General features: G+C 45.3%; 1 protein-coding gene across 1 annotated transcript in view; it reads right to left on the bottom strand.

Annotated features, from left to right (window-relative positions):
* The window catches only part of GALNTL6 (polypeptide N-acetylgalactosaminyltransferase like 6), a 2,516,565-nt gene that overhangs the window by 546,951 nt on the left and 1,947,364 nt on the right, over positions 1-22,250 (bottom strand). The window contains exon 8 of the mRNA XM_086962433.1: positions 100-283. Within this exon, the coding sequence (XP_086818559.1) occupies positions 100-283 (184 nt within the window). The remainder of the gene's footprint in view (positions 1-99; positions 284-22,250) is intronic.

The following is a 22,250-nucleotide window of genomic DNA, read 5'->3' as shown; positions in this document are numbered from 1 at the left end:
GTAAATGATTTTCGGGCCATCAACAATAAAACTGGCCCAACGTATCGACATCTCCCATTCTTTGACACCCCCTTCCCACCACCGGTCACGGCTACTTACTCATAGGGGTCGCTGGGGTCAGCTCTCTGAAGCTCAGCAGGAATGGGGATTCTCTTGTAGTACATTTCCCAGTCAAATGCTCCCCGCATGGCATCTCCAGCCTGCGCCTCGTATCCAAAGTGATTGTGGTCAATGACGTCAATCATGGGGCACACAATGGTCCTGTGGTTTAGTGCAATCTGGTCTGAAAAATTAAAGCATCACATGAAACAATGCACATACACCTTGACTCCAGGCTATTCAGCATACTCCAGCTGTGAGAAGTTTGTGGTTTTCAGGGTTAGGGGATTTGTCTATTACTACATGCCCTGCATTGCCAGTCATACCTTTTTCCTTTTCTAATCAACATGAGCCACCTTTCAGACGCTGGACTTCATGCATCAAGTCGGTGATTAAAAACAATTATTCTTTTAAAGGAGGTTCGCAAAAACTCAAATCATCTATATTTGTGTCACTCATCTGCTACAGGCGTCCTCAATCTGTCAACTGAAGAGACAACATGCAAGTTAAAGGGATACATAAACAACAGTGCTTGTTCTGGCTCCAAGAGCGCAGTGCTGAAAAAATGTCTATTTTATTCTGCTGCATTTGGGTTTAAAACTTTTAATGAGAGGGAGCCATTTCTCTAAACTTTGTGTATTCGCAATGCATTCATTATGACACATATGACAATTTAATATGCCATTCAAGGGATGTATTACTGTTGAGAGTTGTGGTGGTCTCGAGATCTCCAAAAGGATCCTTCAACTAAAATATCACATGGAATTTACTGAAGGGCTTTGCGTTTGCACTCACACAATCAAGCAGTAAGGTGACTTTAGTGCCACAATGTATCATGGACAACTAGTACACTGTGGAAAAACTGCAGGCAATTATGCTCATGAAAATTAGGAAGATAAGAATTGAAATGCATAGACAAACTGCAGGAAATTTGAAGGACATAGCAAAACAGGGTTACTTGAAGATAGCACACACACTGCATATCAATATGTCTGGGTAGAGAATGGGTGTACAGTCTCTCTTGGAAGCAGTAATGGGGCAATGTGTGCAGCTCTCTCCCAACCAACCCCTGGGAAAACCAAACTCTGTAAACACCAGTAATAGTCTACTTTAACACAGTAATAGTCCACTTTAACACTGTAATACTCTATTTTAATACCTTAACAGTCTACTTTAACACAGTAATAGTCCACTTTTACACAGTAATAGTCCACTTTAACACTGTAATACTCTATTTTAATAATTTAACAGTCTACTTTAACACACTAATTGTCCACTTTAACACAGTAATAGTCCACTTTAACACTGTACTACTCTATTTCAATAATGTAATAGTCTACTTTAAAACCATAACAGTTTACTTTAACACAGTAATAGTTCACTTTCACAGTCTACTTTAACACACCAATAGTCTACTTTAACAGTATACTTTAACACTGCAGTGGTCTACTTTAATAATTTAATATTATACTTTGAAACTGTGACAGTTTTTGAGTTGGCAAGATTCTAGAACACGTTCTTCGCTTGGTACAGATAGGGCCCACTTCAATCTAAAAAGGAGTTTCTCCATTTTTTCTCTAAAAAAGCAAAACTGATGAAGATGCGCCCATTAAAAACATTGCAGATAAATTAAAAATAAATGTTCTCGACAAGCTGCAATAGAAATATATGGAACAGGATGAATCAACATCCGTTTATTGTAGATATTTATTTCATTGGTTTTCTAAAGCATCAACCATGCCTCAAAGTTATTTAGTATGTGAAATATATATTTCCCTCATGGGAATAGATTATATACATTTCTATTAACCCCTTCGGCGCGGATGACAAAGCCAGCTCGTCATGGGCGTTACCTGCGCTACGCGGATGACGAGCTGGCTTTGTCACGTTACCCGCGATTTTCAAATTTCAGCGCACAGCGGTAAAACCCGCTAGCGCGCATGCGGTTAAGATGATGAATGCATTAGTAACTTTCCTTATACGTTGTTGAAATATACATTTGTTAGACCTTGTTTGGAGTGTTTTCCCCAGACCTTTTGCATTCTGAACCCCTGTTTTTGACTGAGTGCTGAACTTCGTTTTTTCTGGCTTAGGACTCTTTGCACTTTTTCATTGATGACCAGTGCTAAAGGGCATGTGCTCTATGTCTAAAATGTGATGCCATTTGGTTTCTCTACAATTGGCATATTTGATTTACTGATATGTTCCTAGTACACAGCACTATCTGTACACAACACCATCTGTACCCAGGGCCTGTAAATCAAATGCAACTAGCGGGCCTGCAGCACTGCTTGTGTGACCAATATGAGTAGCCCTTCCAACATGTCTCAGCCTAGCCACTGCAGAGCCTGGAAGTTCAGTTTCAAACTGCCATTTCGACCTCGCAAGCTCCCCTACTTGCCATGCCTAAAAAGGTATGACATATGCTTTTGTGTTGTACATGTCCTAGTAGTAAAGAACTGATAAACTCATATTTCTTAGGAAGAGTAAGTTTAGTATCTTGGACTCACAATTTTAGAAACACACCTTTTAGTAAAGTTGGTGTTTAAATTGCGGGTCTGGAAATGCTTCATTTAGAATGTTGGCATTTTCTCACTTTAACCATTCTGTGCCTTTGTCTGCCTCTGGAATACACGTCTTTGTTGGGAGAAAGCTGGGTTTTGTGCATTCCCTCCGACAATCATACACAAACGGAGCTGAGGTGTGCCCTGCAGATCCTGATGGCCCATCACCGGGCTGATGGGTGGTCCTGAGCTAGAGTGAGAGGGAGGAGCTGACACATGTACCTGAACAGGACTGCGCCTCTCCAGACGCAAAGAGTTGCATATTCCCCTGTAGTTTGTCAGGAGCCACGGTAGGGAAGGCCAGGGTTTTGTGCACTAAAAAAACCTTTCTCTGAAGTCTTTCTACTTCAAAGGCTGAAATGGGTATACGTACTGGAACTCTGACACCAGATACTCAGAACACTTCTGCAACTAAGGACATTCTACCAGGAAAAAGAGCTGTTGTGCTGCCAAAAGGGACTGCCACTTTGCTACTTGCTTTGTTGTGTTGACCTGCTACCTGTTGATTCTTACCTGGGAGTGAGAGGACTGGACTTTACTCTCTAAATCCTGCATCTCTAAAGGATCTCCAAGTGCTTGTTGGGCTTGCCTCCAGTTTATGGAGTCTCAGGGATAACAAAGACTTCTTCTGCACCTTGCTACCAGCACCTGGGCTCCTCTGCTGTGAGTCCTGCTATGCCAAGTGGTGCCAAATCCAGTCCTGGGTCCTTGGAAGTGAGTGGTTGGCGCTGCAAACCAAGAAACCAACTCATGAACAGGGAAGCATCGTTCGGAACCGGCGCATTTCTCTGCAATATCGACGTATCGCAGCTGCCTGTACCAAAGCTGTGGACACTGCTTTCCAAATGAGTAACGCAATGACTGACTTACAACGTAGCCACATCTATGCCAATGCAGCACCTCTGAATCCCCACTGTTCCTTGAGTCTCAGTAATTGGATCGCAGACATCTGCAACACACCGTCCCCGACTCTGATGCATTCCTGGCCTTGCAGTGCTTCGTGGTATGCATTGCCTACAGGTCAGCAGTTCGGCATCAACATCTCAGAGCCGATGCATGGTGCTCTTGACATCAATGCATCAACGGCATTGCCCGACTTTGGAACTAATGCACTGCCTTCAACCGCGATGCGTTCTCTCTGTTTTGCAATGCGTTGACCCTGAGCTTCGATGCATCCAAGCTACTCTCAGTGGGTCTGCGAGACTCCTGCATGCAGTCCATGTGCCATCGCAGTCGGACAGAACTTTTAGATTTGTCCTGGTCTAGCACGACCAGCTCGCCCCAGTTGTAAATATTAACTTCTAAGCACTGCATTTTGATTTAACCTTACAAAATTCATATCTTGACTTGTGTGTGTTGAATTTTTTTCATTTTGGTCTTGTTATACTCAGATACATACTGGCTATTCTTCTACACTGGTGTGGAGTATGCAGTTGCGGCCCATGCAGGTAAGAGTGGTGGGCCGGATTGGGGGGGGATTCAACAGATGACCATGAGGGAAAATAAATTAATAATTACATTTCCCTTGTCGTCATCTGTCGAAATTCCCCCACCTGGCCTAATGCTCCTATCTGCCCGGGCCACGGCTGGGAGTACATTTGTGGTGTTTTCACTGTGTTGCTGTGTGTGCACAAACACTTTGCACATTGCCTCTTTAGTTTAGCCTGATTGCTCTGTGCCAAACTAGCAGAAAGGGAGCACAGGTATGGTTTTGGGGCCAGATGTACGATGAAAAATTGCATGTGCAAACCGGTTTGCGACCCGTTTTCACATGCACTTTTCCCCTGGGCCATGTACTAACACTAGCCCTGTACGAATGTTTTGCGACCGCAACTGCGGTCGCAAAACACTCACAATTTACTGCTCTCTTCAAAAGGGTGGTAATGCATTTGCAAATGGGAAGGGGTCCCAAGGGGACCCCTTCCGCTTTGCAAATGCAAGGGAAAATATTTTTGGGGGGCAGGCAGTGGTCCCAGGGTCCACTACCTGCCCTTAAGAAATTTAACGAAAACTTTCCTTTTTTTTACTTAAATGCAGCCTGTTTTCCTTTAAGGAAAACAGGCTGCATTCAAGAAAAAAAAACAGCTTTATTGAAAAGCCATCCCAGACATGGAGGTCTGCTGAGCCCATCAGGCCACCATCCCTGGGAGGGCCAGCCATTCCCAATGGGGTCGCAACTTGCAAGTGCCTAATTAATATTCATGAGGCTCACATTTTGCGACCCCATTGAGAACCACAATCAGTGTCTCTGACACTGTTGTACATTGTAAATTGCGACTCGCAATCGAATGCAAATTGCGAGTCACAATTAACACTGGTCATACATCTTGCCCTTAGTTTCTACTACACATACACTGGCTATGATTGTGGTACCTGCTTGGACAGTGTGCATACCTCTGAAATAAAAAAAACAAATTTCTAACAACATTCTTTGCATTGAATAGTTCAATCTTGCACGAATGTCCAGAATTCAATAATGCATTCATAGGAGGCATTTTTTTTACAAATTGTTACACATATTGCTATATTCATTATTTTCATTGTAACACACTTATTATTTTATTCACTTACTTCCTTTCATTTGCACAAACACTAGTTTTTGACAACCATCACCAAAAGTATTTCCAAGTGACTTATCGTGTATTCTTCAATTAACACAAAATAACCGTTCATGTACAGCAAGTTGAACTTGATGCTAAAACTGGGTGAGCTCTCATTATTTCACACTTTTCCAAACAATTGTTCAACTAAACCTTAATTGACCTTCTTGAATGAAGGATTTTGCTAACTACGTGGCTCTTTGGATAGGTGTAGTTAAGCATTGATTGAGCACTTATATAGATTGTATTTATTAGATTATAAGGGTCAATTAATGCTGCTCTGGGCAGGCTACTAGTGCTTACTAGGGGCTTTGTTTCCTTACAGTTAATAAATAGGTCATCACTCTGTGTTGTGATCTCTGTTAACCTTTTGGTAGGGGCATGTAATGTATTTTATATGTAACGCCAAATGATTTACAGAAATATATGATACAAAGAAAATTAGAAAGTTTTGTCCACCATTTTATATCAAATCATCCATTTTTTTTATTATGTTCATTAACGTTCGTCCTTTTGATGTTTGGATGTTATAGATGCAATCCGGTGTGATGTAATACCCCTTTCCCCACAGGATTTCAGGGACACTCGTTACCTTTATACCAAAATGATTCAGAGAGCTGTAATTACATCAAACAGACACCTACAAAATCCAGTACAAATAAATGCATTTGAGTACTTGATAAAGCTTAATTGCTTTGCTTCAGGCATTGATTGTTAATGTCTAGTCGGAGAATGCTTGTTTGTACATAGGTGACCTTCAAATCATAACAATTACATTATCAGGTAAAAACAAAAAGTTGTAAAGGATGAAATATTAAGATTGGGCTTAGTCACGTGTCCTGAGTCAAGGAGTATTTCCATAGCACAAATGCATACATCTATCACATAGTATTAGGCACTTTTCAGATCTGAAGGCAGGGTGCTTGGTTCTAAGTGTGAGGGTGCCCATGCATGAACAGGACACCTCTACAGCTTCGGAGTCCATTTTCCCGGTTTTTAAGTGAGATATCTATATAACATATAGAGGGGCACCTCGTCATTATGCAATGACCATCTCAAAACTGGCTGTATCAAACCCTATCCTTTTTGGTATCAAACATGCTGGAATCATACCTCCCACACCATAAACGGTGTGGGAGATATTATTTCAAGTAATGTGAAGGCCCTCCGTTAGGCCCTCAGTGCTCCCGGTACCAGTCTTCAAGACCCGGACCGTAAGTAAACTGACCGGTTTGCTGATCCTGGGCTCCCATAGACTCCGAAAGGCTCAGCAACACAGGTGGTGGTTCTTCACATCCCTTGAGGCCTGCCCTGTCCTCTCACCAAGTTTGAGGCCAGTGTCCTTCGTCAGAGCCACTGAAACCGAACCCTGTGCACCACATCGACTTGCAGCTGCAAAGACTTGTTGGCTTCCTTCCACCAAGATCTTTGGGCTCCCAGTAGCCACAACCACAAGCATCTCCAGCTTGGACCGTGGGCCTGCTTCTTTAGTGAGCTGTTCGAGGTCTTCTTGACACTCCCTATTAAGGGTCACCTTTGAATTCTTTGGGCTCCCCTGGTTGCTCGGAATCTGCCCTGACTCCCCTGCTTGTGGTGAGTCTCCTGCACCTTGCCGGTCGTGACATTGTACCTTCTTCAACTTCCACATTGGTTGAAGTTGCAGAGGCTTGTTTTTGCTCCCGATGGACACCGACCCCTCATCTCTCAACATCTGACGTGTGACGGCTCATATCTAGCTCCTGGCCATCCACAGTATCGCTGCAGTTTCAAGGTCACCGTCAGCTTCGCTGCAACACCTTATATCGGTGGGCATTCATCTTCCCTGCTGCCTGCTCACTCTTATGGGGCATAGACTCTGTCCCCTCTGCTTGCAGGTTCTTCACATCTTGAATCTACCTTTAGGTTCCACCGGACACTTTCACCTTCTCCAGTAGCGGCATCTTCCTGAAGTCTCCCATTGAGTTTGACAGCGGTTTCCGATGCCACTTCACACCTATGCATCCGGCTTTTCTGGTGCAGGTAACCTGTTTCCAAGGGTATCCACGGGTGGGTTGGCTCTCCACCCTCTTGTATTTCATGGGGTTTCATCACGGTCCAGTGGGAAGGGTCCTCTTTCTTTAGAATTGCAACTGCAACTTACACATTGATTTGTACGGAGAACGCAGTCATGTTCCTGCACTGCACATGACCTCAGCGGGGCTCCTAGATACTCACCTTGGGTGGTTCCTTAGGTCGGGCAGGAAGTGGGGGAAGGACAACTGTCTCAAACTCCACACTGAAAAAACTGGTAGTACTCATTTTTGAAACAATACCGTGCCATGGTCATGGACAACAACGGACCAACATACATCAACAAATGCCTTGTTCCCCACCGACCAACCAGACACCTTTGAGCATCTTTCCTCTCCCTTGCAGACACTCCACAGATCCGTAAATCCAACATCAGAAAATGCTGCTTCTCACATCTGGGAGCCTAGGCTTGGAACACAATCTCCCCCTGCCCCTCAGGACCACACCGTCACTCCAGCAATACAGTAGAGAACAAAGCACCTGGAAGTCTGAATGATCAAACCTCCACACAGCAGCAAACAGCTCCAATACCTCGAGACCCTCACAGGTGATTTGCCGAGCTTTACAAATGTTTGCTTGATTGATTGATTGACTTTCATCCCATTGGCTTGCGGGTAAATCCCAGTCTCCTGTCCGTTCTCAAAGCAGTTTTTGGTGAAAATATTTGTAAGTCACAGATACTTGGAGAAAAACCACCAACACCAAAGGGCCAGGACCTGTGGGACACCACTTGGGGAGTAAGGACACACTCCAGAGGAGGCCAGCAGCAGGGTGCAAGGCATCAGGAGCATTTTATGTCCCTGCAACTCACACAGAGGGGCAACCAACCAGCCCCTGGAGTTACTCTTGTGGTCCTGGATTCAAGGAGCAGGCCCTTATCCTCCTTCTTCAGAAAGCAGGGCAGCAAGGCAGTTTTTTCAGAAGCAAGGAAGTCTTTCTGGCAGCAGGGCAGTCCTTCTTCTGAATTTTTCACAGGTCTAGGAGCGTACTAAAGAGTGATTCTGAGGGTCCAACATATATACCTTGTGCCCGCTTTTGTGTGTGGGGAAACACCCTCTCCTATCCTCACATTTGGTTATGGAAAGTTCTTCCCTTCGGCCTTCAAGGCTCCAAATTGCCTACGGTGATAAAAGACTGGTGTCAGATTCCTTTGTGTGTGCTGGAGGCAAGTCTCTTTGAATTGTAAATGGAGTAGGGAACAGCTCCGCCCCCTGCCATCCTGGCATTATTGTCCATCCTCGCGACACTGAATCCCCTTTGTGCCACTGTTTGGGAGGAATACACAAACCCCAACAGCAGGGCCTTTCACATTCATATGGCCCAGGAAAACAGCAGAAGGCAGAAATAGTTAGGAAAAGAAAATGCCAACTAGTTAAAAGTGAAATTTTCAAAATTGTGACTCACAATTTGACTTTACCAATAAAGGGGGATTTTAAATTACAATTCAGTAAAATTAGTCTAAACAGTATTTATCTATCTGCTCTGAAACCAAAATGAGCAAATATTAAATCTAATAAGGTAAATCAGTGTTAACCAAAGGGAGAGATAAGCCTTATAGTAGTGAATAAAACGTTTGCAGTTTTTTACTACCAAAGCATGTAAAACATAAACCCACATGTCCTACATTTTACATACGCTGCTTCTTGCCCTATGAGCTTTCATGGCCTACCTTAGGGGTGACTTATCGGCATCAAAAAGGAAGCATGAGGCCTGGTAAGAAGTTTATTTTGCCATGGTTAAAATTCCAGTTTGAAACCTCACTGCAGACTGCAGTGACAGGCCAAAGACATATTTTAAAGTGCTACTCCAGTGGATGGCACAATGAATGCCACAGGAACACTATTAGCATTTAATTTAAAGACCCTACGTACATTTAGTACAATTTACTAGGGACTTACAAGTAAATTAAATGTGCCAATTAGGTGCAGGCCAAGTGGACTAACCTCAAAATCTGTGGTCGCTGGCACCGATTTAAAAAGGAAACAAATGTGGCGTCTCTACCCTTTTTTTTTATAAAACCCCCAGCATGGGCTAGAGTCTGGGGGGTCGGTGCACTATATTTTTAGGGGGGAATGCAGCCCTCAGTTCTGAGCCTTCATTAGGCCCTGGCGACAGCATCCCCGGGGCCAGTGTTTCATAAATGAGCCCCCCGTCCAGTGTTTTATAAATGAGCCCCCCGTTCCTGAGCCTGAAGAAGGTTCCCCGAACCCCATCCCCAGGGGCCATTATTTATATAATGGGGATGGGGCTGGTGACACCCCCCAAAACCTCAATGTGGCCCCAGAGATCCCGTTGCTGGGCTATATTTTTTAAAATGGGGAGGGGCAACTCCTACCCTGGGGCCAGCTCAGGGACAGTGTCCCAGGGACCTCAATCCACGGGACCGTCTTTTGCTTACCCGCGAGCACAGACAGGAATGTGTACTGTGCTCCCAGCAAGCGGGCGCAGAAAGCTGCTCCCACTGAGTTGGAGCACAAAATGTTTTCCCGGCCCACATCCCGTGTAGGGAAACTTAGAATTGCTTCTGCCCAGTGAGAGCATAAGAAAACCTGAAATGACGGCTCCCACTAGCACCTAGGATGGGTGCTGGCAGGGGAGCCAACAAGGCTGTCAGGGCCTCCACCAATATATCAAACGCTGTGGGATGCACCAAGTAGTCACCGGGGCACATCACTAAAAAGAAAATAATTAAAGATGTTGGCTACTATGCTAGCAGTGAGTCAGTGAGGTCACGGGGGCCCTGAGGCTCTCACCATAGCCCTCCACATACAAAATGTGATGGGATGTCCCAGTTGGGCACCATGGTACCCATCAATATAAAATATGGGTGTGGACAGCTCCTGTGCAGCCTGTGTTTTTATGGTATGGAAAATCTTCCACTCGAAAGGATTTTTTTGATGTGCTTGCCATAACTGGTCAACCCTGGGATGGACCTATACAAAATCTTACACTTGCATAGTAAATGTAATTATGGTCCAGCATGTCAAGCTTCCTATAGTTCCTAGCAGGGAAAAAGGAAAACCGAGGCTGAGGGGAGTGGGGTGCTCAGAAATATTTGTTTCCAATTTTAGGTTACAGAGAAATGTCCATAAGTATACTTAAAAGTCCTGGTTCTCAGTATAAAGGTTTGCATCATATTGTTCAGCGTCAATGCTTTGAAAGCACCCATCTCAAAGCACTGTCACATTTAAGATTCGGTGTAATTCGGCAATCTATATGAAAAGGGGAAAACACTTTCATACTGAAAGTTTAACAAATATTTTAATACAGTGAAAGAGAAAAGCAGGAGGACGGGTTACGCAATATTTATTGATGCCATCTTGGTAATTGGTGCTACCAAGAGGACGGAGCAATAAGGTCATTTTGGTGTCTAGAAACAATGAGGCCATTGTGTACTGCAAAGACGCCGGTGGTGTGCAGGGAAGGCTGGTGCAGGCGGCGACCCCTGCAAACCATTGTCAACCCACAACATGTACTTGCACCCGGCAGCTGCAGCGTCGTGAGACAGTGACTCATAACCACTTTTTACGTCTTCTGGAAAAGAAATTGCTTCTATTTCAGAATTTGAGGTGTATTGCAAAAAAAACTCCCAAATACCCAGAGGGAGCAATTTGTCACAGCTGATCAATTGCATACAGCTGGTTGCATTGATCACTGCGAATAAGTAAAACTACCTGAAGAAAGGCTTTCTGGACAACTAAAAAGAAACAATGGGAAGATTTCTTTCTCTGCTTGGACACCTCCTGTCAAAACATATTTTTTATCTCTAAAGCGTTCCAGACAGATCAAAAATTCCCACTGGCATACCTTCGAGGAATTACAAAGATTGCCAGTAGGCATATATGTCAAGTCAAGTCAAGTCATAAAATTTATATAGCGCACTACATACCCAGAGGGTTTCAAGGCGCTTAGGAAGGGGAGGAGAATTATTTGTCAAAAATCCACGTTTTAAGCTGTTTTCTGAACGCTAGGTGATTCTGGGTGAGGCGAAGGTAAGCGGGGAGTGAGTTCCATGTTCTGGCAGCCAGGTATGAAAAGGATCTGCCTCCCATGGTGGTCTTGTTGATGCGAGGTACAGTGGCGAGGGCTTGGCTGGAAGAGCGAAGTTGGCGGGAGGGGGTGTAGAAGGACAGTCGAGAGTTGAGGCAATCTGGTCGGATGTCGTAGAGTGATTTGTGTGCGTGGGTAAGCAGACGGAAAGTAATCCTCTTATTGACGGGTAGCCAGTGGAGGTCTTTAAGGTGACCAGAGATGTGTTCGTTGCGTGGGATGTCTAATATGAGCCTGGCTGAGGCGTTTTGGATTCGTTGTAGTTTCTTCTGGAGTTTAGCGGTGGTACCTGCGTAGAGGGTGTTTCCGTAGTCCAGTCGGCTCGTGACCAGGGCATGGGTGACTGTTTTCCTTGTTTCGGTGGGGATCCAGCGAAATGTTTTTCTGAGCATGCGAAGAATGTTAAAGCAGGAAGAGGATACGGCGCTGACTTGTCTGTTCATAGAGAGTGAAGAATCCAGGATGACGCCAAGGTTCCGTGCGTGGTCTGTCGGGATGGGTGCATTTCCGAGGGCTTCCGGCCACCAGGAGTCGTCCCATGCAGAGGGAGATTTACCTAAGATGAGGACTTCTGTTTTGTCTGAGTTTAGTTTTAGACGGCTTTGTTTCATCCATTCGGCAACTTCTTTCATTCCTTCGTGTAGGTTAGTTTTGGCGGTGCTGGGGTCATTGGTGAGAGAAAGGATCAGTTGAGTGTCATCCGCGTAAGAGATGATGTTGAGGTTGTGTTGGCGGGCGATGGCCGCGAGGGGGCTCATGTATACGTTGAAGAGGGTGGGACTGAGTGAGGATCCTTGTGGTACGCCGCAGATGATTTCAGAGGCCTCGGACTTGAATGGTGGGAGGCGGACTCTCTGGGTTCTTCCGGTGAGGAACGAGGTGATCCATTCCAGTGCCTTTCCTTGGATTCCGATGTTTCTGAGGCGTTGTAAAAGGGTGCTGTGGCAGACTGTGTCGAAGGCTGCAGAGAGGTCGAGGAGGATGAGGGCGACTGTGTCTCCATTGTCCAGTAGAGTTCGAATGTCGTCTGTTGCTGCGATGAGGGCGGTCTCAGTGCTGTGTTTGGCTCGGAAGCCAGATTGTGAGGGGTTGAGTGATTTGTTGGCTTCGAGGAAGGCGGCGAGCTGGTTGTTGACAGCTTTCTCGATGACTTTGGCCGGGAATGGAAGAAGCGAGATGGGGCGGTAGTTTTTGAGTTCGGTGGGGTCTGCTGTTGGTTTTTTCAGAAGGGCGGTGAGTTCAGCGTGTTTCCAGTCTTCTGGGAAGGTAGCGGAGTTGAAGGAGCAGTTGATGACGTCTCGGAGGTGCGGAGCTATGATGGAGTCTGCTTTGTTGAAGATGTGGTGAGGGCATGGGTCTGTGGGGGATCCAGAGTGGATGGAATTCATCAGGCGGATGGTGTCCTCAGTGGAGATTGGGTTCCAGGCGTTAAGGGTGTTAACGAGGGGAAGATGGTCAGCTGATGGTAGGGTGGGTTGGCTTCCGGGTTGGTTGTCAGAGCTGTTGTGGATGTCAGCAATCTTGTTGTGGAAAAAAGAGGCTAGGGAATCGCAGAGGGTTTGAGAGGGGGTGATGTCGTTGGAGTTGGCCGAGGGGTTGGAAAATTCCTTGACGATGTTGAAAAGTTCCTTGCTGTTGTGGGCGTTGTTGTCAAGTCGATCCTTGAATGCTGTTTTCTTGGCTTTTCGGATCAGTTGGTGGTGAGTACGGATGGCGCTTTTGAAGGCGTCCTTGGTGTTGGTGGATGGGTCTTTTTTCCAGGCCTTTTCAAGGGAGCGGCACAGTTTCTTGGAATTCTTGAGGTCATCGTTGAACCATGAGGCCTTCTTGATGCCAAGTTTGTGTTGACGTTTTTTCAGTGGTGCTAAGGTGTCGGCGGTGTTGGATAGCCAGAGGGTGAGGTTGGAGGCGGCTTCGTTGGCGTTAGAAGAGAGGGCTGGGGAGGTTTGAAGGAGCGATGTGGAGATCTGCTCCGTGGTGATTTTGTTCCAGTTTCTTTGTAGAGTTGGTTGGAGGTGGATGATGGGTTTCGGCTTGTTGTAGGTGAAGTGAACGCAGCTGTGGTCAGTCCAGAGGAGATCCGTAGTGTGGCTGAAGGAGACATGGTTGCTGGAGGTGAAGATGGGGTCGAGTGTGTGACCTGCGATGTGGGTGGGGGAAGTGACCAGTTGTTTAAGTCCGAGGTTGGCGAGGTTGTCCAAGAGGGTGGCGGTGTTGCGGTCGTTGATCTTTTCAAGGTGGAAGTTGAGGTCTCCCAGAAGGATGTAGTCTTTGGAGGGGAGCGCGTGTGGGGTGATGAAGTCCGTGATGTCTTCACTGAATTTTGCGCGGGGTCCTGGTGGTCTGTAGAGGAGAGTGCCTCGGAGTGTGGTTTTGGGGTCGATGTTGTTCTGGAAGTGAAGGTGTTCGGAGTTAGCGAGGTTGGCGTCAGAGCTGGTTGAGATGCGTATTGATTTCTTATGGACGATAGCGATTCCTCCTCCTGTATGGTCTGTGCGGTCCTTGCGTGTGATCTTATAGTCATCAGGGATAGCGATGGCGATGTCAGGGGCGGAGGAAGCGTTCATCCATGTTTCCGTTAGGAAGGCGACGTCAGGAGAGATGGTGTCTAGTAGGTTCCAAAGGTCAATGGCGTGCCTGTGGACCGAGCGGGTGTTGAGAAGGATGCATTCTAGGTGGTTGGGGTCAGGAATCTGTGTTGTGGTCGCAGCGGAGATGTTGTCGGTGCCGCTAAATTTGCAGGAGAGGCAGGAGAACGGTCCATGGGTGCGTCCAAGAGCGGCTTGGACGCAGTTGGGGGCGCGACCGGGGTTAAGGGCTAGGAGGGTGGCGGCATCATAGGTAACGCGGGGGGCTGGGCAGCGCGAGGGGCAGGGGGACTAGCGCTGGGCGCGGTCCAGGCGCGGACGGGCGTAGACGGGCTTACCTTTGGCGCACCTTCGGCGCGCAAGGAGCGCGATCGCTGCGCGTTATCGCTGCGCGAGAATGCATATGTCATATATGGAGGAGGGGGAGGGGGCGAGGGAGGGTCAGCAGGGAGGCGGGGCGGGCTGTGGGGGCCAGGCTCTGAGGCACCAACAACAAGCGTAATATGGCGTCAGCGTAGGGAAAAACGAAACTGGAGGTAGGCTGGGGCTCAGGAAATTGACTAGGCTAGTTGCACAATCGCGCTCCTCGAATCAGGGTTCCAGATCAAAGCGCCGTGACTACAATGCCCCCAGAGCGTTGCAATGCCCAGATCTAGAAGCACCGTGTAAATAGTCCCCCAGGAGCTATTTAAATGTCTCAGTAGCGTCGCAATGGCACTCGCGCTGCAGCGCTATGTAGAGAGCTTAGGCGCTAGAAAAGGCAGAGCACAAATACAAAGCAGCTGATGAGTTAAATGTAAACGATACCTCGCAGGAGCAGAACACAGGGAGCGACCGTTTCTGAACTAGTCTCTCACCTGCCATCTGTATCAGCCAGTGCATGATTCACATTGCACATGAGTCAGTGAGTGTGTGCAGCCAGGTGCCTTTGAATAGAACGGCCGTACAGGTGTTGGACCAACCTGTGCTATAAACCTACCATTCTCTTTATTAGCAGGTTCATCTCACTGGGGCAAAAATGTCTTCCAAATAAAGTAACCCCCTGAAATCTTTTTGACTCTACAACTGAAACATGATAACTTTATTTTCGTAACTCTGAAGGTGTCTCCCATATACATGTTTTGTTTGTTTGAGCAATCGTTCTAATATTTCCTTCACTGGCCATTTTCACATTTGACATTGGACAATGTGGAGATATGCAGGCCATGCCGTACCACATGAACTTTTCAAAGCGATGTACTAGAGTGCGCATGGCTGAGGAGCATAATAAAGGAGCATATTCTCAAATATGATTATGGCCTACTCAGGTATTTTTTTATTAGTGGTGCTAAACTTATTTTAGGGATTGTTACGAAACTTAAGGCATTTTCACCATGTCAAAGATGCTGATGCCTTCATAGCCTTCCTCTGTTTACCCAATTTCTTTTCAAAGAAATTATTAATAGCGAGGCACCTATCTGAAATGGCTTTACTTTTTTTAATATAAATTCATAAATACTAATAATGTCCTCATCCATCGCACAAAGAGAGTTTAACATGGTGTTTGATACTGTGGAGTGTTGTCAATTGATTCCACAGTATTGTACTGTAGTTTCAAGATCAACTGGTATTGAAGAATAAGCTTTAATGACAAAGGTGAGGAACAAAGACCAGAAGGGACTTAGCCAATTTGAATTAATGCCTTCAGGGAATTTTTACAATAAAGCAAAAAAGTGCTATAAATAGAGGTAGGCATTGGGTGGGAAAATAAACAGGATTGGGTGAGAAAGAATTTTTGATCACTGGCTAGTGCACAGGCTAGGACCCGAGCCTCACCACTGGTAAACAGCCCTCACAACGAAGCTGTCACCCCACATGCAAAGATGGGGCAGCCCAGATGGCCAAGAAACAGAACAGAATGGAAAAGCTGATGAAAACAATCGCCATGAAGAACAAGGACCTAGAGGCGAGGAGCAGACACAATAACATATGTATTGTATGCATCCCTGAGTCAACAAACACTGGGCGACTGGATCACTTTGTCAAACTGACAAAGTGCTAACCGACTTGTTAGGAGTAGAATTTTTTACAGCTATGTTTGTTGCTGAGCAAGCACACCAATCGTTTGGGCCATACCCTAACCCCAGCTGTCCTCCCAGGCCCATAATTGCTAGGCTATAAATTTGAGGGACCGGGACACTGTCTTACGGCTTGCACGGGAAAGGAGCCCCTTGACCCGGCAGGGCTCAGCATTGTCATTATTCCCGGACTTTACGTACCTTGTCCAGAAAGCATGACCTAGATAAACTGGAGTGAAGGCCACACTCTGAAATCTGAGCCTTAAACATGACATGCTTTATCTGGCCCACCTAAAAGTAAATTACAATGGTAAACCAGGCATATTTAACAATGCCATTGATGTCCAAGCCTTTTGTAAGCAGTACTTTGAGAAACAGTGCACCTTTGGGGGGACCTTCCCAGGAAGCTCACCACCTGATGACCAATCAAATACCAGTGTGGACCTCTTCCCGTCTGGCTGACTTTGGGACTGCATATCAATGCATCTCTGACCTGATAGCTCCTCACTCAATGCGAACATGGTGCCCTTTCTTTAATGTTAAGCAGATGTTGGGAAATATCACTGGGTCTATGAAACACTTTTAACACATTGCACGATACATGATGGGGGACTTGACATGGCATTTCCACCCCATCTTCACACATGAGCCTGTTTATGGCCCTTCGTGGTTTGTGGGAGCATTTAAATTAGGAAATTAATTCTGTAAGGGATGTACTTAGCAGGGATTTGCCACGTATGGGTGGGGGAGGGGGATGGGAACTGTAGGCACTCTTTTGCTATTTGAGGTTTCCTTATTTTATGCTCTTGGTGTCACATATCATGGTTCCATTGGTGGCTCGCAGGACTATATGACATTTGCAATATATGGCACACAAAGTGGACGTTCGTCTATATATAGACATCACATTTATGACGTGGAATGTAAGGGGGTGCAATACCATGCGTAAGTGCAGACAGGTGTTGCAGCACAGTCAGCGACACATGGTGGGTATAATGTTTCTACAGGAAACACATCTATCACCCACAATCTTTTCTAAGTTTGCCTCTACCAGGAGATCACATCGCTTCTTCTCCAACTATAGCTCCTATGCGTGAGGAGTCTCTATACTGATACGTAGGACCCTGCCCTTCCAGCACATATCCACAATCACTGAATTGAAGGGGGGGTATTTACTAGTCACAGGCCACCTGGCGAACCACAGAGTGCTGCTCGTCAACGTGTATTTCCAGAATATAGACAGCCCTCGCTTTTATAAGCACTTACAGTCACAAATAGATTTAGTGGATGCAGACCATATTATTCTGGGAGATCTCAACATTTTGCTGAACCCAAATCTTGACAGCAGGGCTGCGACCCCTATCATTAAGCTGTGTTTGCTAAAGGTATTGCAGGTTTTCTTTGCTACACATACATTGCTACATGCTTGGTCTCAACGACACCCTCAGGCAACGGTATACACTCACTATTCATAGCAGAATTACACATGGACCCGCCTTTACTACTGGCAGTTATCAAACACTCTCACTCCCTGTGTCCTGGATGTTGGGCACCACTCTTTCACGCTGTCATACCACTCGCCGGTTGTCCTGTGTGTGCACGTACCGGGAGCGATTTGGTTCGAGCGACAGTGGCAATTCCCTAACATGACTCTGTATTCTGGACGGTGCTACGCATGGCCATAATTCAATGCTTACCCTCAATGAGGGATCGGTTGCTTCACAGTCTTTCCTGTGAAAGGCCTTTAAGGCACACACTAGAGGGGTCTGTATATCCAAACAATCTGGAATTCGGAGAGATCTGCGATGCCCAACATTCCGCTTAAAGAGCGAATTGTCAGCCTTAGACTGTGTGCAGCCCATGGGGATTACCCTGGACTATCTTAATAAGTGAGCGGCTTTGCTGGCCAAGTACCAGGAGGCAGCAGAGAGAGAGGCTCATTTTTGGGAAAAGTATGCTAAAGCCCGTAGGCACGGGGAGAGGGAGCGACTGGGGTGCACGCTGACTCGGCTATTGCGGCCACAGTGAGGCTTCTCATATATATCAGGATTACAAGGTGCAGAGGGCACGTACTTGAAGGACTCACTCAGTATACAACGGAACCTGCTGGCATATTACACTGATCTATAAACCTCCAAATTGACAAATGACTTGGAGGCCACCTCTGCCTCCCTAGACGAGGTGGCGCTGGTTTGGCTCTCGAGTGCACAGCAGCAGTTCCGAAGTGAGACCTTCACCATGGAAAAAATTATGAAAACCATTGATGCTTTTGATGGCTCTAAAGCACCTGGGTTGGATGGTTTCTCAGGGGCCTTCTACAAGGTCTATAAGCAACTACTTGCACCCCACTTATTAGAGGTATTTGCAGAGGCGTTAAGGATGGGAATTCTTCCCCGTACAGTTAGAGAAGTGGTTATAGTCCTACTTTTAAAGCCTGGGATGGACTCACTGTGGTGTGGCTGATACAGGCCTCACTCACTATTAAACTTTGATTGCAAAATATTAGCCAAGATGTTAGCCAATCGCTTGGCCCTATTAATGGAACAGATAACCTCTCCTGCACAGGCTGGATTCATATTGCACAGATCTACTGCACTGAACTTGCAAACGTGTTTTGCTGCCCTTCACAGAATAGATCAGACAGTTCTGGCCATGGTGGCGCTGTTGGATGCTGAGAAGGTCATCAACTCTGTGGAGTCGCCTTTTCTTCATGCCACACTGCGGAGACTGGGGGTCTTGGCGGGCTTTGCGGCTCTGATACATTTATTATAAACACTACCAACATCACACATTAGAGTTACCTGCATGTTAACTGGGTCACTTCCCATTTCTCGAGGCACTCAGCAAGGATGTCCACTATTGCCACTACTTTTCATAATAGCAATGCATTACTTAGTACGACACCTCCAGGGAAACCTCTCTCATCGGGATTGCAGTTTAAGCCTAGTCCTCTATTGGTGACCCTGTGCAGACGATATTGTGCTATATTTGCTGAACCCCGCTGACAACGTCCCACTGGTCTTGACTGAGGTAGATCGTTCGGGACACTATTGGGATTACACACAAACTGGGGAAAATCAGAGATTTTTCCACTGACAGAGGTACGGAACCAAGTCTGAGGTGAGTTCTCAGAGGCAAAGAATGAAGGTTATATCCATGCCCTCAGCTTATATTAACTCACAGTTATTCAAACTGTAATCAACTGAATACATAACACAAGACAAATCCCATAATAATAAATAAAATTACATCAAAACAAAAAAAATCAAATTGGTAGAAACCGAGTTGTGAATTTTTAAAGCACTTTTCACCCTAAGTGGATTCAAGCTAGCCTGGCTGATGAAGGCTAATACCCAGAAACCGGTCCCAGGATGCTTGTTTCCGGTCCAGGGAGGACCTGGCTTGGCAGTTCGATCTGGACAGTTCCCATGAGGCACAGGGTCAAGACTGATTTGCATATGACTGGATTTAATTGGGGTTGCGTGGTGAGCAAAGGAACAATGGATTTTACCCAGATCTCTTGACTGTGGATGAATGTATGATTTATTCAGCATTCCATCCAACATTTGTTTGCGTAGCAAAATTATTCATAGTCTCCAACAGGTCTCTAGACTCTTTGTCTTCCGGTTGGTCAAGGTGTTAATTTAGGTCTCCCAAAATAGTCAATTCTGAGTTACAGACAAGGTGTTCAAGTAATGTATTTATGGAATCAAGACAACTATTACTCAGGCCAGGTGGGCGATATGAGTAAGCCTCTAAAGGATTTATTTTTGGTTACTTCGAACCAGTAATATAGAGCCTCACAGTCTTCATTTGATGATAAAGCAAATTTGGCCTTGGTCTGGACCCTGTAAATAATACAAAGCCCCCCTCCTCTTATTATAGGTCAATCGAGTCTGAAAATGGTGAAGCCATGAGGGACTGCAGATAAAAGATCAGGCTTAGAAGTGCAGTTTGCCCGGGTTGTAGTAATAAACAGAATGTCAAGTTTCTAGAAGTCGATAAGAATGGCTGTTTCTATGGCGTGTCTAATCAAGGATATGGCATTCACGTAGGCACAGCGGTATAGAGGAGGAGAGTGAATATCTAATAGCGGCAGGATAGTATCGGAGTGTAAATGTAGACTTCGCTAGCCCCATTACCTATCCATAAGAAGGACAGATCAAGACTAGGGCACCCTTCAGTGCATACCTTAAGTTGCGAAACTCCTTACTAGTATGTTTTATGTTCCTCTGTGTTAAAACTGCCAGGGGTCCTGGTGCTGATCGCAGTCTTGGTGCGGACAGGCGCAGACAGGCTTGCCTTTGGCATCCGGCCAGCATGCCATTTTATGGCTAGCATCTAACAGAACACTAGACCGTAACTGCAACCGGAAGCTCATTAAGCTAGGGGGAGGGGTTGCTACCCTCTCTCGAATTCGCAGGAACTGCAGCGGTGGATCAGGGAAGCAGCGGGAGGTGGTGAGAGAGAACAGGTAAAGGGTTTAAAATATGTTAAAAAAAAGTTCTAAAACCAAACCATTCATACTCCATTGCAAAGATTTGCTAAGCAGTGTAAAAGCGAAGTGAAAGCAATGTAAAATATCTAGGAGCCATTTGCACAGCATGCAGCTTACCAGGCGGCTATTTTAGCACAGCAAACATCTTTTTTTAAAGTAATTTTTATAAAAAACATATTAATTTTCTTGATCACCACTTTTTCTGTTACTTGAAAAAAACAAGCTTGCCATATTTACGGTTACTTTTGAAGAACCTTCCCAAACAAAATCCCTAAGAGGAGTGTCTTTGAAATTCTCCCCATGTGGGAAAACAAGGATGCAAATTTGGCTTCGCTATAAATGTGGCAACACGTTACAAATTCTTACGTGTAAGTTACCATATAATGTCATGTCCTAAGGAACACCCCTTCCTGCCCTAAGATTTCTGTTAACATCGCAATGTAATCTGGCAGTTTTAATCTTGGTTCACCAGAATTGAAGCAATTAGATAACATTTCCAAATTACAATGGTTTGTAGAAGAAAAGGTTCTGGAATACGATATCCATGATAAAATGGAGCCATTTGATAAACGCACATCAAAGTCAAGTTATCCAAATGATTAAAAAAAGAAACAAAAAAATATTTAGCACCAGAGGAAATACATTGCTTTTGAAAAGTATTCCCTGGAATTCAATAGCTGGTATGGGGCTGCATGCATCAATATTGGGAACAGCAATTGCCTAATTGCGATGCTCATTGAATCGTTATTAGGTAATCATTATTACTAATGTATGAAACTCACAGAATTTCATTTAGCGATTCCTAGTGAGTCGCAAATCTACCTACCTCATGAATATTAATGAGGTAGGTCGCAATTTGCGACTCTTTAGGAATTGCTAAATCCATAGGGTTAGTGGCCTGCTGGACCCAGCAGACCACCATGTCTGTGATTGCTTTCAAAGAAAGCAATTTTTTTTAAATACAGCCCATTTACTTCAAAGAAAAACAGGTTGTGTTTAAAAAATAAAAATGTTAAGTTTTCGTTCAATTTTTTAAGAGTAGGCAGTGGTCCATGGGACCACTGCCTGCTCTTAGAAAATGTTTTTACAAACATTCACTAAGGAGAATGGGTTACCACCTACTTGAAGTCGATGGTAAAATGCAAATGTTTAGCGACTGCATTTCAGTTGAAAAACATTCTTACATACCACTGCCATTCGGTATTAGAACGGGATGTCCTAAATATGCCCCTTCCTAATACCAAATCGGTATGCATTTGAAATTTCAAAGTGGGATTCGGTAACATGTTACTGAATCACAATTTGGGAATGATACATACCAAAATGCATTTTTCCAGTTACAAAGGGGCCAATTCTGTGAATCGGGCTGTTTGCAACAGGAAAAATGCTAGATACCCTCAGGCAACTGGCCAAGATTATTTGAACTGATTTCAAAGCATGCACTTTTGTTGGTCTTTTGTTCAAAAGAAGAATGTGCAGACACATATTGACATTGGATATTGCGGTAATGCAAGAGAGCTACATCCATCTGCACACCCAGCATGGATCAAGAAATACTAAAGCATAGGTCCTGATCCACTGATAGCTCAGGGATCCAAATTTAAACTGCAATGTCCTTGTGAGACATTATTTGAATTAAAAAATCTATTGCTAACGCTGTATTGATAGCAACCGACTGTGATTGGGAGAGGTCATGGATTTTCAATGACTTTTGAAGTTCGAAG

The sequence above is a fragment of the Lissotriton vulgaris genome, chromosome 3_1 (genome assembly GCF_964263255.1).
Source record: "Lissotriton vulgaris chromosome 3_1, aLisVul1.2, whole genome shotgun sequence".
Taxonomy (NCBI): Eukaryota; Metazoa; Chordata; class Amphibia; order Caudata; family Salamandridae; genus Lissotriton; species Lissotriton vulgaris.
The sequence above is the reverse complement of the archived record's forward strand: the minus strand, read 5'-3'. Positions and strand labels throughout refer to the sequence as shown.